Source organism: Nyctibius grandis, chromosome 9, assembly GCF_013368605.1.
Source record: "Nyctibius grandis isolate bNycGra1 chromosome 9, bNycGra1.pri, whole genome shotgun sequence".
Classification (NCBI taxonomy): domain Eukaryota; kingdom Metazoa; phylum Chordata; class Aves; order Nyctibiiformes; family Nyctibiidae; genus Nyctibius; species Nyctibius grandis.
In genome coordinates this window covers 10,688,319-10,703,406 of record NC_090666.1, presented here as the reverse complement: position 1 = coordinate 10,703,406, position 15,088 = coordinate 10,688,319, and the positions used below count along the sequence as shown (strand labels likewise).

Sequence of the window (15,088 nt, the reverse complement as noted above, 5' to 3'; positions counted from 1 at the left end):
CATATTAGAATTATTTTTTGCAGACAGCAACTGATAGGTGGATTTTAAGAAGTAAAGATGTTTTTAGAAGATGTGATAAACTGAGCTGTCTAGCTAGGTTGTAAAGGACGTAGGCTGCGTAGCCCACCTTGCAACTGTAGCATGGCATCAGTTCACAGGTATAGACATGGCATCATTTCTTCAATTCTACTTGCACATTTTTGCAAAACCTTGACAATCACGTTCACATCAAACACCAATCTATTTTCTTGTTACACACCTGATTATCACTTAGTATACAAGTGAGACAAATTTAGAAAGATTCAATCTCATCGCTATGAGACAGAGTTGTATCTAATTCCTCTAATTTTAAAGTAAAGACTCAGAATACGTACATGCAGGGTTTAAAAACAGTACAATACAGTATGAAAGGTGCCAAATATGATCTTTACACTGTCAATTTACAAATAACGAACAAAAACTGGGTGGGAACTGTAAGAAAAAGATGACCAGGCAATCTTCTAAGGTATTTTATCTTATTGTTCTAAGGCCTTAAATAGGTTAAGCAGAAAAACTCCTTTCCGGTTCAAGATTATCTGTAGGTTCAAAGATATCATCCACTCAAGGTACGTACAACAGAATAACTTACCTCAGTACATATAAAAAAACCACCAAAAACCAAAAAAGCAAAAACATTGACAAGACACTGAGGACTTGTGTACATAAATATCTTACCACATTTCTTGCAAAACTCTACCAATTTAACATTAACACACACATCTAATTAAACCAGCTGGTGGCACTCTTGTGCCACTATTCTCGATTTAATATGACAGTTGAGAAACACTACAAAATATTTTTAAAAGCCCTCTTCTGTCCCTAAGAAACAAACTAAAATGAGGGAAACTGAGTAAGTAGTATCCAATAGAGAGCTACAAGCTTGCAAAACTTTGTTGAAAAGATAACTACTATAGCTTTCATTTCAACTACATCACTACGCTGAATTCTTTAGACTCCATCTTAAAGAATTAAAATGCACTCTTCTCAAAAGAGAACTCAAGAATGAAAAAACAGTTTAAACATAATTTTTGTAATTTTGTCCCAAAGGGGGACAAAGATGGGAAAGGAGAACTGAAATTTTTCTTCACAAACTCTTTGAGATTATGTACTCATATGGAATGTATAAGAGCACGCAATATAAAATGATTAACATCTAATTAAAAAAATCCGTTTTCCTTTGCAAAGGGGGTTGTTTAGGCTGCAGAAAAGGAGGCTGGGGGGAGATCTTATTGCGCTCTACAACTACCTGAAAGGTGGTTGTAACAAGGTGGTTGTCAGTCTCTTTTCCCAAGTAACAAATGACAGGACGAGAGGAAACGGCCTCAAATTGTGCCAGGGGAGGTTTAGATTGGATATTAGGAAAAATTTCTTCACTGAAAGGGTTGTCAAGCATTGAAACAGGCTGCCCAGGGAAGTGGTGGAGTCACCATCCCTGGAGGTATTTAAAAGATGTGTAGATGTGGTGCTCAGGGACATGGTTTAGTGGTGGACTTGGCAGTGTTAGGTTAACGGCTGGACCCTATGATCTTAAAGGTCTTTTCCAACGTAAATGATCCTATGATTCTATTCTATTCTATGACTGCCAAGAGCAATCAAGCTTCAGAAAAAAAGTTAAGTGTATTTTTAAGTAGCCTTGCTCAATTAATAACTACAAAATATGCAATGATCAACTTAAGACTAAAAAGGTTGACTGTAGTGATATACATACATGGTTACCTCACTGCACTGTTGGGATACTAATGAATTAAACTCAAGTCTCTAATGTGATTTTTGTGTTGCAGGCAAATTGACACAGCTATTGACATAAACAGAAGCCATATAAACATGTCATAACTTACAGGAGTCAATTCAGCTTCCTCTTCTGGAAGGTTAATGGGATGCTTGGACTGATTGATGGAATGTCCCATAGAAACAGTAAAAATGTAGGAAAATGGGAAGGGAAGGATGGAAAAGGGAAAGAAGGGAAAGGGAGGGAGGAGAAAGAAAGGCTTTATTATCACTCAGAAGGAGGAAGAAAGAAGCAGTGATGACAATTAACTTAAGTAAAGGCAACAAAACTAGATTAAGAAGTTGCAGTGTCCCTCATCCAAATTTCTTATGGACAAATGATCAACGACTTGAAGACAAGAGGAGATTCAGGCTCTCTCGTATGGGAAGGGAGAGGGAGATAGGGTAACAAGTATGTTTTTGACCCCAGTAAGATGGGAAATAGTCCATAATCTCAGATAAAAGCACTGCAGTAAAACATCTGCAGGCACACACAACACACTTTTTCTACCTTTGTTGAAACAAATCAGTAAATAAACCCAGGTAACATTCTCTTTGCACAACCACTTGCTCACTAAGCCAACAACTGAGAGTCAAATTCTCTAAACACTACAAACAGAAAAAGTCACACTGTCACTTTACACAAGCTTATCTGCTTCCCATGTCAGTTCCTCCATACTGGTAAATAACATAATACACTCTGGTGACAATTACTAAGTACATATATGAAGAATGTCCATTTAGTAGAGATTTATCTAATTTCCAGTCATACTATTTTAGATCCCTGAGCACCCTCATACTGTAATTCACTTTAAAAGAAATGAAAATTAAGTATTTCTGGTTTTCCATAATCTTCAGCAAGGGGGCAGGGACGGACATTTGTGGCTCAGGACAAGATACTCATGGTAACGACAAGCTGCTTAGTGTGAAGTTGTTAAGGGATCCAAAATTGTATATAACGTTACTTAAAAAGCAGAGTGCCTAAGATTTCCAGTGTGTCATCCAATGCTTGCTCCTTTTCTTTCAAAGGTACAGAAGTATTTGTTTCAGGTATGTTAATTTTGGTAACAGAGTTACACAGTTAAGGTTTGACAGATGCAAAAGGGGTTACAGTTTATTCTTACAAAAACCTCAGAAAAGGAAAATAGACACTTAGAAATTGAAGTAGCAGCTTTAGATAACAGAGCCACCTGATACTGCCACATACAAGATGAGTTTTCAGTTGCTTATAAAAATTTTGCCAAGCTATAAACACTAAGACAGAAATTTTCCAAGATGGGTTACTGTTATAGGATGATTACTAGTCATTCACATTAGACCAAGTATTTCCAAGAGAGGAACGGAAGGTATATCTCATTTAAAATACAGATGTTTTTAAAGACCTCTGCATGTCTGACCATGAAATAGATTATTGGCAAGGGCATCCTCAAAAACTTGCTTTGTGCTGTCCCATGGGAAGTTACCCACATTTGTCTGAGCATAAGCCTTTAAATTAAAATTGTGGTCCATAAAGTCCCAGTGAAGTCTGGAGCACCACAATTAAAAAAAACTCAAGGCTGCATCCTCTCACAGAGCACTGCCCAGCCCTTCAACTGGGCTGCACACTACTAACCTCAAACAGAAGATTGGCCAAGTTTGAGAACGCTTGGGTGCACGGTGGGAGAGTACAGCAGCCACCTTTAAATTGCAATGCCTGGCTGCTGCAGAGCATATTGGAGCCAGACATGGGAAGTAAGAATCTGGAGCTATTACTCTGTGCTCCTAAGTGGCCCACCCTCCTCCTGGATCTCATGCAACTCCATTTCACTGCAGGCAACTGGAATTTCCTAATTCTAAGTGTTCAACTTTGCAATTTTAAAAATCAGACCCAAAAAACAATCAGGACTAAAAAAAAAAGATACTTATTTACAGTAAATATTTCTTAACTATTAGGGATGCTTATAACTTCATGCCAGTTCTGACAGTTACAGTATAAACCTATTGGAAATCGCTGCAATTTAAGAAACATGTCTGTGGACATTTCAAATTAAGAAACTGCTGCACCATGTGCATGAGGTGCACTATTCGCTAGTCCATGCACCTCCCAGGTCAGGTTGTGATGCTTCCCTGTCGAACACAAGTTCCTTGGGACACAACAGGACAGAAAAGATTGCAAAATCTAATAAAAACATTTCTGTTCAAGCTTAGTTTCACTACTGGTTTTAAGAAATTTAAGACTAAACTGCCACAAGAAAGAGGCAGTCCTTATCTTCCTCCAACCATGTGCTCTCACATCTCTTTTGTGTGGACAGCAGTGATTTTGACCATGTGGTCCAGTGGATCAATGAAAAACTAATTCAGAAGGATTATTTTTCAGGGAGACCACAAGCTGATCCAAATCACTAGGCAGCTGTACAAACATTAGTGCCAATACAAGATGGGGCAAGACTGCCCAATTCAGCAGTAGCATGGACCTAAATTAGTATAAACCAATCATGAAATCCCAGATAAAGTTTGTCTACAGGGAGGAGGTTTCAAGCAGTGGAATTTTCCCAAAAGGAAAAAAATGTAACAGGAAAAAATAAATAAAATGGAGTATAATTTCACAGAAAATGGTTGTCTGATCTGTCTAAAGAGATGTATTAAGTGGAAGACTGAAAGAAGGAAGGAAAAAAACCCACCCAAACTTTAGTAAGACTAATTCATGTGTAACTGCATTAGTTAGAGAAAGAATATCAGATACTTGATCTTGTGAAGGGCTCTACCTGCAGCACAGTGTCGTGGTTTAACCCCAGCCAGCAACTAAGCACCATGCAGGTGCTCATTCACTCCCCCCCCGGGTGGGATAAGGGAGAGAATCTGAAGAGTAAAAGTCAGAAATCTCGTGGGTTGAGATACAGTGTAATAGGTAAAGGAAAAAATGCACACACAAGCAAAGCAAAACAAGAATTCATTCACTACTTCCCATCGTAGTCATCTCCAGGAAAGCCGGGCTCCACCATGCTAACAGTTACTTGGGAAGACAAACACCATCACTCCAAACGTCCCCCCCTTCCTTCTCCCCCCAGCTTTTATTGCTGAGCATGGCATCATATGGTATGGGACATCCCTGTGGCCGGTTGAGGTCAGCTGTCCTGGCTGTGTCCTCTCCCAACTCCTTGTGCACCCCCAGCCTACTTGCTGGTGGGGTGGTGTGAGAAGCAGAAAAGGCCTTGACTCTGTGTAAGCGCTGCTCAGCAATAACAAAAAAATCTCTGCGTTATCAACGCTGTTTCCAGCACAAACCCAAACCATAGCCCTCTACTAGCTACTATGAATAAAATTAACTCTATGCCAGCCAAAACCAGCACACACACAAAACAAGACACCAAAGCAGCTAACAAAACCTAAAGAGTAAAAGTACACGTAGCTTTAATTGGTTTTGTTTCAATCTGCTGCCTTTTACACTAAGTAGTAACTGTATTAAGTAACATTTGCCTATATGTCTGTTGACTTATAAACTATGAATCAGTCCTAAAAAAATGACTGTAGACATCAAATCATCCAAAAGTCAATCACTAGAAGAGAATGGGTATACACAGCTGGGGAGTTAAAAGTCTCAAATCTACCCTTTTGGTTAAAAGCAGATAAGCCATATGAAAAAAAATTAAACCTGCATAAATGAAGCAAACCACTGATGTGGCTGGTCTAAAATCTTGAGTAACTTTTACAAACATGAGACTAGTAAATGTCCAACACAGGAAACTAACCAAGGCTGTAAATTTGGTTAACTAAAAATGAAGGTTTTTCTTTGTATTTGCAGACAACTTTTATTATACTGTAACAGACTAACCAGCATGTGCAAAACTGACACAGCTAAAAGGCCCATTCTCAGCTGTTTCTTCAGAACATGAAGTCTCATATTTTGGGTTCAAAGTCATTCACAAACCTGACAAACCCTGTTTTTCATCCTATAAGTCAGAAGTATATGCAACTAAAGAAAACTGCATAAATTCTTTTCTCCTCTTAAGAGAGTTTAATGTTCCACAATGGGCTGCTGTGTTCTTAATTTTTGTCATCTGTTCCAAATTTGATTTTTGGCAACCTGAAGTAAGGACAAACAAGTAATCTGTTGCTAATTTCCTACAGATGTAGTATTTCTCTTCCCTAATCAAATTAGATGTTGCAGAAAAAGTAAAGGAATTTGTCTTGGTTTTAAGCGGACTGGTGTATCTACAAAGAAACTGGCTGTTTTAAAAGCTCCATTAATTAATCACAACTTGTAGAGCGATATCTTCACCGGAAACTGCAGTGCTTTTGACAAAATTTGGTAACATCATAAGGCAAGAATTCTCAATTCTCAACTCAGGTCTAGTGGCTCGGTCCAAGACCGCTTCTTCCAAGAGTTGCCTAGATTTACTTGTTTATATATCTATGGTATTTTGTCTCTTGCAGATGAATCTAGTAAGAGTTCCAGCCTCTGAACAACCATTTTCTTAGCTTGTCTGTATCGATGATATAATTTTTCTCAATAAATCCTATTATAAAGACAAGTATTTTCTAAAGTGCTGTGGAACTGGCATGGAAGAGGCGAGATTTATTTTAAAATGTGGTTATTCACACAGCATCCAATAAATTGTCTTCTGCAACTGATGAAGTCTATAACAGCGATTTCTCTAATCAATGCACATAGAGAGGCAGAAGGGGAAGCTAAAACGATACAGAAGGTCACTGGACTGCAAACAGCTTCCATCAGCAATAGCTGTTAGCATTACTGATCAAAACAGCACATGTACATACACACCAGGAAGTCTAACCATTTTAAGAGGGTACCAGCTCAGCTGACTACCACTGCCACTAGCTCACATTCTTTTCTTATAATAGGCAAGAGTCTACTGCAACTGAAAAGTGAAGGCTGATGAACCTTGAACTATGTGCCTTCATCTTAAAATGTCAGAACAGCTGGAGAACAGAAACCATCTTGCTTTGGTTTGGTATCTCCAGAAGAACACAGTGGAAGAAAGGCCAAGCACACCACAGGCAAATTCTAACCAATATAGTATGACTTTGTTGAAGACAGTCATCTCACTACTGCCACATGCAAGGGGCTACCAGGAAAGTTTCTGAAGAAGCAGTTTTAACTGCAGATAAATGCATTTGGGATAGCTGAGTTTGAGCCATTCAGTTGGTCATCCACAAAAGACTCCAACATCACAGAACAACCAGAAAGAACAGCATTTAGGCATATACAGTGCCTTTGGTGTTCATACTTAAGGTAACAAAATATACCATGACTAATTTTTGAGTTGATGCCAGCTTTGCCGGTCAGCTGTGTCAAACGAGACATGTATCATACTGTCCATTTTCCTTCTCCTTCCAGGGAGGGAACTTTTAAGCTTATTCATCAGTGTGAGGCAAAGTTGATAGGCAATCTCAGAAGATAAATATATGCTTACATGTTTTACAGCTCCTGCTACACTTTAATTAGTGACCTCCTATGTGGAAAAAAGTTACAGGGTAAATTTTAAATTCATGGCTATGAAATAAGTCAGATACATTGATCAGAGAATCAAGATTTACCAATACAAGGACAATGTTTAAGTTCTCATTTCCTTTCACTTATTTTAAATCTTATTTTAAATACACCCCAATTTTTAAAACCTACCATCCCACGCATGTACAGTAATCTAAGCTTTTAGAACATCTCCCTTGGATTCCAATTCAAAATTCTTACAAAAAAAAAATAATCCCTTCCCATCATTTGCCTTGCAGATGCCGTAAGTATAACATGAAAAAAAGTTTAGGTGTTAGTTTTGCAGGCACTGTGAAGAGTGTGTTAGTAATTTTTGAGTTCTAGTGCATCATATGACAAAAACTGTTTTAATTTCATACATAAACTTCATGATGAATAGCCAAGCACATTTGATTACCAAAACACATAAGGATTGTTTATATTTCATAAACTGATATGTTTATCTCAGAGGATGTTTTGAAAGCCTCCAAAAATCTGGCAAGTGAAGAGTCATTTTACATGTATTCAAGAGCATTTGAAAACTGGACGGCTCACCCTTCATATGCCAACAAAATTGGAAGCCAAAGTAATGCTTCAAGGTGATAGATATGCACAATTAATAGAACTGGCAGAAAATGAAATTAATTTCATTTTTTAAGAGCCTTTACAAGAAACACAAAACAAACATCTGTCATGCCTTGTTTGTTGCATATCTGTGACTACTCTCACAAATCTGAGACTAACATACTTCGCATCTGTTAACCACACAAAACACAGAAGGAAAACTACTCAAACCTTAAGCTCCCAAAATACAAGAGCCAATAATGCTCTATTTCTCTAAGAGCTAAAATAGACCACAACTGTTCTTTAAATCGCCTACAAATAATATGTGAGGTTCAGCAATCCAACTGTATTTTAAGACACTGTTTCCTACCAAAGACCATATATATTATGGGTTGATTTCTCTGCACACAGAAGCAGTCAGCTGCACCTTCATACAATGTAACATTTAGTAATCACACATAAAACCACCTACAATAATCTTTAATGGGTAGAAAAGCTCCTGCGTTATGCCACTGTGTAGCAAGTATTATTTTAGTGGCCATATGCCCGTACAAGAACCAAGGCAAAATTGCTATGGAATACAAACTTTGTCTTTCCTTATGCCCACTAAGTTTTCCACTTTATCCCACAGGACTTATTAGCCAATACAGATTTGTCTATGTGTGCTGAGCTTACATTACAACCATTACTAACTGTCATGCCCTCAAAGCTCCCTTGTTGTCCCTGAAAGAAACGTTAATGTTTACTCTACACTGCTGCCTCCTCTGCCAAGTGCAGCAAAGACCCTGTAGTTTTAAGGCAGTCCCCTGTCATGATTTTGACCTCTTATACCTCAAGTCTAAAACTGCAATGAATTTAAGTAAAAGCTTAAAAAAAAAAAAAATCAGGTAGCTTCACCAACTGCTAAATTATGCATTGTCTTCGTACGCAAGTCAGAACCTCTCAGCTGTGCAAACTGGTTACGGACATAAAGAACTCCATTGTGTTGGAAGGGGGGGAGATGCTGTACTGTGCCAGACCAGATGGCAGACACCAAACTTATCTGCAGCCTCTTCACTGAGTATATGCAGTACAGTAACAATGACTGTCCATGAATGGACCCTTTCACCCATCAGACATAACTAGCAACGTAAGCATGATTAACACAGTTCTCTATTCTCTCCCCACTACTTTCTTCTCCTGTTGCTCTAGCACAGTTTACTGAAAATAGAGACAATTTCTTGGTGGTGGAGGAACCAAAGGAAGAAGGAAAAAGATAATATGGGTGGGTGGAGGGGACAAGTTAGTCATACCGCCATCACTTCCCTTACCTTTAACTCATGCTATTACATCACTCATTCGGTCTACATTTAAGTAAAGTATCCCACAAGCAGAAACCAAGATTTAAAGTGTATGCCACCCATTACACAACTAAAACCACAGAAGACAAAACACAACATACCAATTTAAGGAGGAACACAGTTCAAGCAAGGATTTGGGAAATAATTTTGTGAAAGACAAATTTCAATTTAGCAAAAATTACCAGGGGTTGGGGTGGGGTGGAAATAACTTTTCTTATTCAGCAATGCTTAGAGGAGACTGAAGAACATAACTGCAGACAAACAACACTTAGTACCACCAAGACGAGATCTTGAGACTACAAAGCAATAGTCTTTAAAGACATTAATGCTCACAGCATCCGAAGAGATAGTGTTAAGAATTGTTATGAAAGGGAGAAAATGAAACAAATCATGACAACAACTAATAAAACCATGATTTTAGACAACCCAGAGAATTCCAGTCAACTCTACTGAAAATGGCATACAGACAAATTCATAATGAGAACAACAAGGATGCTCCTGGTCAATAGGATCACCAAGAGTTATCAGCTGTCATGATGCTGATGTACCTTCAACCCCAGGAAGTTCCTACAGCACAGACTGCTAGGAGGAAGAGGCAGACGACGACTCTAAGGTGCCTGTCCAATTGCTCAGGCAAAAAGATTTGAATAATCCATTACCACCAATGGGTGTACTCCTTCTCTCCCTTCCAGCCTCCAGCTCTTGGCTACAATCCTCCTACTGAGCATCAGCACACATCAGACTCCTCTGAGCCTATGCAATTCACCCAAATAACACAGAATGAGCCCCAGAATAAAAGTGGTAAGTTTTGTTGTGTTAAGTACCAGTAAGTGCCAAAGCTGGGACAAGTAAACAACAGCTCTGGAGAAGGAAGAAAGGAAAAGAGGAAAGGGAATTCATATCCTCCCATTTTGGTAGTTGTGGAATTGCAGCCTCTTTCCATAACATTTGTCACTTTTATCAGTCAGAAAGCATACTAGACTATACATACCTTCAGCAGGCCAGTGCATGGCAGTTCTTTCACAGGATTTCCCTACATTTCCAGGTCAGAGAGCTCTTAAATATACAGCAGAATTACTTAAGATAGAATACTGAACTTAATAACTGCCAAGCTTAATTTCCCTTTTCAGACAAGCATTTCCTCCTATCAAGAGAGTCTTCCATTTTACTTAGTTTTATTGGAATCGCAAGAGGAAGAGCACAACATTAAGTTGCGGGAGAAAGGATGACTTTTTAGAGTACCTGTACTGCCTGGAAAGGACAGAAAGGATCGGTCAAAAGGGCAGATCTGCCAAGTCACTGACCTCTTTCGTAAGAGCCATAGCAGCAAAGAAAAATTTTAAAGGTCAGCTGAACTACAGTCTCAAGGAAGACAGGCAATAAGAAAAGAGCTAACTTGAAGGACTATGTGCGAATGACAAATCTCAAAACAAATATGCTATGGCCATGAAGTAATAGCCTCTCCTCTTCCTGCATAAAAACTGTTTTTTTTCCTACACGGGCACTAGGTCTTTTTTTTCAAAGGCTACTTCCTCAGAGAGATGTCCTCTGTTAGAAACAGCACCATCGAGTCAACTGTGTGGGCAGGAGGGCAGAATTCAGCCCTACTAGGAAAATGTGTTTTGGTTCACAACCTAGCCAGATTAATAAACACCTAAACAGCAGTCTTCAGGCACTAAATGAATGAAAAAGGAAAACTTCCTTTGTTGGCACCCAGTGATTCTACCAAAGAATCCTTGGCTTTCTGCCCATTGATAAAGTGAATTTCATTTAAGAAACACTACCATAGATTCTGTCACAAACTCCAAACAAATGTGATTTTCCCCTTTTCCATTCACCAGTGATGAGAAAAAAGAAGCTGCTTCACAGTAAAAAGTCCCACCCTATTACATAGCAGTTTTAATACTGAATAGTTGAATGCCAATTCTATGAACTTGGGGAAAATTTCTCAGAGTTGAACATCTTCCTCAGGCTACTGAAATTAAAAAGGACAGAGCAAAAACCAAGCAGCACTGTTAATGAGTGTAGAGGTTCTGCTCTCAAGAGGACAGCAGAATTTGTCTATCAAATTACCAACACTTTCTGGTTACCTCCTTCAAAGGAATCATTCTTATCAACTTATCTGGGCAGAGAAACAATAGCCACATTTGTATGAGAAGCAATCACCAGGTTTACAAAGGCAGCTCTCATGTCTTTGTGAGAAAAGCTTTTGGGGGTGATTTTGAGCTTTGCAGTCAGTGGCTAAGAGCTCAGAAAGCAACTGAGAAAGCAACTGCAACACTTGCAGCAATATAGATTAGCTTCCTGTGAAGACAAAGCAACTGCTTGACCTCTGTCTCTTGATTCACCAATATTAAGCTACTTAAGTGCAGCAGGTGGTTTGTTGATTACTCACACCATGCAAAAACTGGAAAATCTGGGAGACAAGAATGGCAATCTTACTGATGCCTCAAGCATATCACTCCTGAAGCAAGAAAGGCAGAGATCTAGAGGGAGACCTGCAAAAACAACTGCAGAAAACATCCTGCACTTTTAAAAATTAAGAAATGCAAAATTCAAGTTTTTCTTGTGCTATGCAAGTTACAGAAGCAATTCATTCAAGTAAATAATCTTTTCAGCCTAAGGAGAGACAAAAATGAAATACTGTCTAACGTCCTACATAAAAAAAAAAGAGGTATCAGCATGAATAACAGTCAGAGATCCAAAAAAACCAAAAATAAGCCTTGTCATACCACAGAAAGAAAATGACTGACAAACAAACAATATAATCAATGATTGTCATAGGCTGGCTCCAACACTTAGGCCTACAGCAATAATGCAAAGGTTTGCATTTTGACTTTCCAAAGAGAAAAGGGCACATTTCTATTTACCTCTGGTTTGCTTCACTCAATATGAATCTCCAATAAAAATATAGTGAACACCAACTTTTTACAGAAAAAGGAAGTTTACCTAAACTGTCACTCATTCATTTCTCACCATTTCAAATAAAGATTTAAATCTAAGTGTGACCTTGATGAGTTGATAATTAGACTGACAAGCCTGCATCATTCACTCTTCCCATCAGATGAACATTTGCTGCAGATGGGTAGAGGCATGCCTTCAGTACAGCTCATCCAAATTAGTGCTAATTATTGATTAGAATAAACTCAGCTTGTTCCAGTTTTCTCCTATAAAGGAGGACATGCAGATTAGTACAACTGACTTTTGAACAGGCCAAATTTCTGTTTCAGAGAATATTTCTACAAGACAGCTTCTAGTTTAAGTTCTCTAAATTCATTGGAACATTTTCCCCATTTCCTAACACAAGTCACCAGCACTTTCAACATTCCCCAAACTGGCTGTGTTTTTACCGAAAAGTTTCCTCTCTGATTAAGCAACACCGAGGCACCAAAATCCCAAATGAACATCTGCTATTGCTGTACCCCAGCCCAGTTTTTTTCTGTGTTTAAGTATTAAGTAGCAGCAAATTACTGGTATAATATCGCTCCAGATAGGCACTCAAATTGCTCCATGTGTTTCAGGTATTAACTGTACTGTAACAGCAATGTAGTCTTGTCAGTTGTACTTTCTTTTTTCCACAGCTGTGCGCTCCTCAGATTTAAATTAAAAGCAATATATGAGACTTACTAAGAATAAAAACATTAACTATAAAACATTAAAATCCATGACTGGGTTAGGAGGATGAAGAGATGGGGAAAGCCCTTTAAAAAAAAAAAAAAAAAGGAAGTACATATTCTTTAAAAAGATTCCTTGCAGACAGAAACAAAAACAGAGAAAGAAGTAGCCACAGCATGTGCAGTCCACGCAAAAGCAATCTTAATCTTTAATCAACCCCACTTCACTGAAGATGTTTAGCTAGGAATGTCAGCATGGGAGCAGGGAAGGGGGAATAGCTTGAAGGAAAAAAAAAGCCAAACCGAACCAAAATCTTGAATTAATGACACTACCTCACTGATCGGTTGCCCTTGTGATGTCAAGTCCAGTTCCTGAGGTCTCGTCACCTTATCGATATCCAAGGAGTCCATGCTGGAAGCTGCAGAGGTTATGCTGGAGCGGGAGGAGTTACTGATAGAGCGCACCTCAGCATCACTCACTGTGCCAGCAGATGCTGTCCTCCTGTGCTGAGCAGTAACTACTGGTTTGGTGTCTTCTGCAACAGACTGTTGGGCTGCCTCATCCATGCTCAAAGAGGCCTTCTCTAACTGTGCAGTGATGTCATCCAAAGATACGTTGGCATGTGATGGTTTAGTCACCTTACCAGATGAGGAAGATAATCCTTTCATGCTGCCATGCTTAGCAGAAGGTCGGCTAGCAGGTGGTTTCTGAGCTTTGGATTCTGTGGCAAGGCGTTTCACTGCAGCATTGTTTGCTGAATGAGACCCAATGCTGCTGAGCTCCTGCTCTATGGAACAGAGATCAGCCATGAGAGCATCTAGATCCACAGTCTCCCCCTGATTCAGGGCTTCTGCAACAAACAAAAGTTTTCAGTATGTGCAGAGTTACTTCATTTGTCTGGGGAACTCTTCACTTTGTGTTACCAAATTTAACAGTTAGGGTAAGGGAGCAAAGGAAGCTGTATTTTCTTTTCCCATCTTTATTGCAAAAATCTCTGCTCACTGCTAACCAGAAATTTATTTGCACTACTACTCTTGATCTGTCTAAGAGCAATTAAGAAAGAACAAAACTATTTAGGTTAAATACATTTGCCAACAGAAGAAATCTATGAGTGTTCAGATTACATTTGAAAAGTTTAAACTCCTGTCCTGTGAACAGAATCTAAAAATACATTTATACAATATCATGCCTCAACTTTTCAAAAAGCGTAGGTCTTTTGCTAAGCATTTTATGCTACAGCAATGCAAGGTATGTGACACTGCTTTACAAAAGCCCACAGAATACTATACACATACTCAAGCCTTTAAATTAAGGCTTCCTGTACTACAACCAGGGGAAGCTATTTTAAGACAAGGAAAAACATTATCTTTGTTTAATGTGAAAGCATTCTGCAGCTATATTCCTGCATCCTGTCCCATGAAGCAAGACGCTCTTTCTTTCCATTTAACAGATACACATCAGTTCATTCTTTCATGAGACCAGATCCCAGAACATGTATTTCTGTACAAACACTAGACTACAATTCTCAGATTACTAGGTGCTGTAAAAGATACTGCTTTAGGATACTCAAAATGCTGTGCCATCAGAAAGCAATGCCTTCAGCAAACGCATTCTCACTTCAGCTAGAAGTGTATTTAAATACTCTTATATTTTACAATGTTCTCATTTATAGCTGGAACAGGTTTTTTTTTCCCAAATTAATATTTGAGAGAGTAAATAATTTAACAAACCATTCAAATTGTACATGGAGAAGCGATATGAGAAGTTGGCAAGATTGGTTTCCTGACGGAGAGGTGATCTCTTCACTGGTGCCACAGGCTTGTCTGTATCTAAACTCTGAAAAAGACAAAAAAAAAAAAAAAAAGGTCAGAATAAATTTTGACAAGGAACTGGACAAGCAAATCTTCAAGATGAATGAAAATTAATTTTCTCTACAGGAAATTTTCCAAAAACTCCTGGCATATAAAAAAAAAAATCTCTTATTTAGGCTTTAGACTGAAAACATGTCACCATACCACACAGATTTAGCTTCAGATATTCAATGGACAAAAGATATTAAACACATTCTGGTTTTCTCAGAATCAAAAGGACGGAAGTATGTTCCAAATGCATTTTTAAGTGGTGTTACATACTAGCTCATTTTGAAACACAGACAGCTGGCTTACCTGTAACAGCTCTGCAGCAAATCGCTCAAGTATCTAAACACATTCAAACTGTGGCACCTTCTCTAACAAATGCATCACTAGCTTCTGAGACTAATCATGGCATAAGTATACAAAAGCATTCAACAAAG

At 38.5% G+C, this 15,088-nt stretch overlaps 1 protein-coding gene across 1 annotated transcript in view; it reads right to left on the bottom strand.

Annotated features, from left to right (window-relative positions):
* The window catches only part of RAPH1 (Ras association (RalGDS/AF-6) and pleckstrin homology domains 1), a 101,518-nt gene that overhangs the window by 44,266 nt on the left and 42,164 nt on the right, over positions 1-15,088 (bottom strand). Inside the window, 2 exon segments of the mRNA XM_068407740.1 lie at positions 13,128-13,645; positions 14,526-14,631. Of these exon segments, the coding sequence (XP_068263841.1) occupies positions 13,128-13,645; positions 14,526-14,631 (624 nt within the window).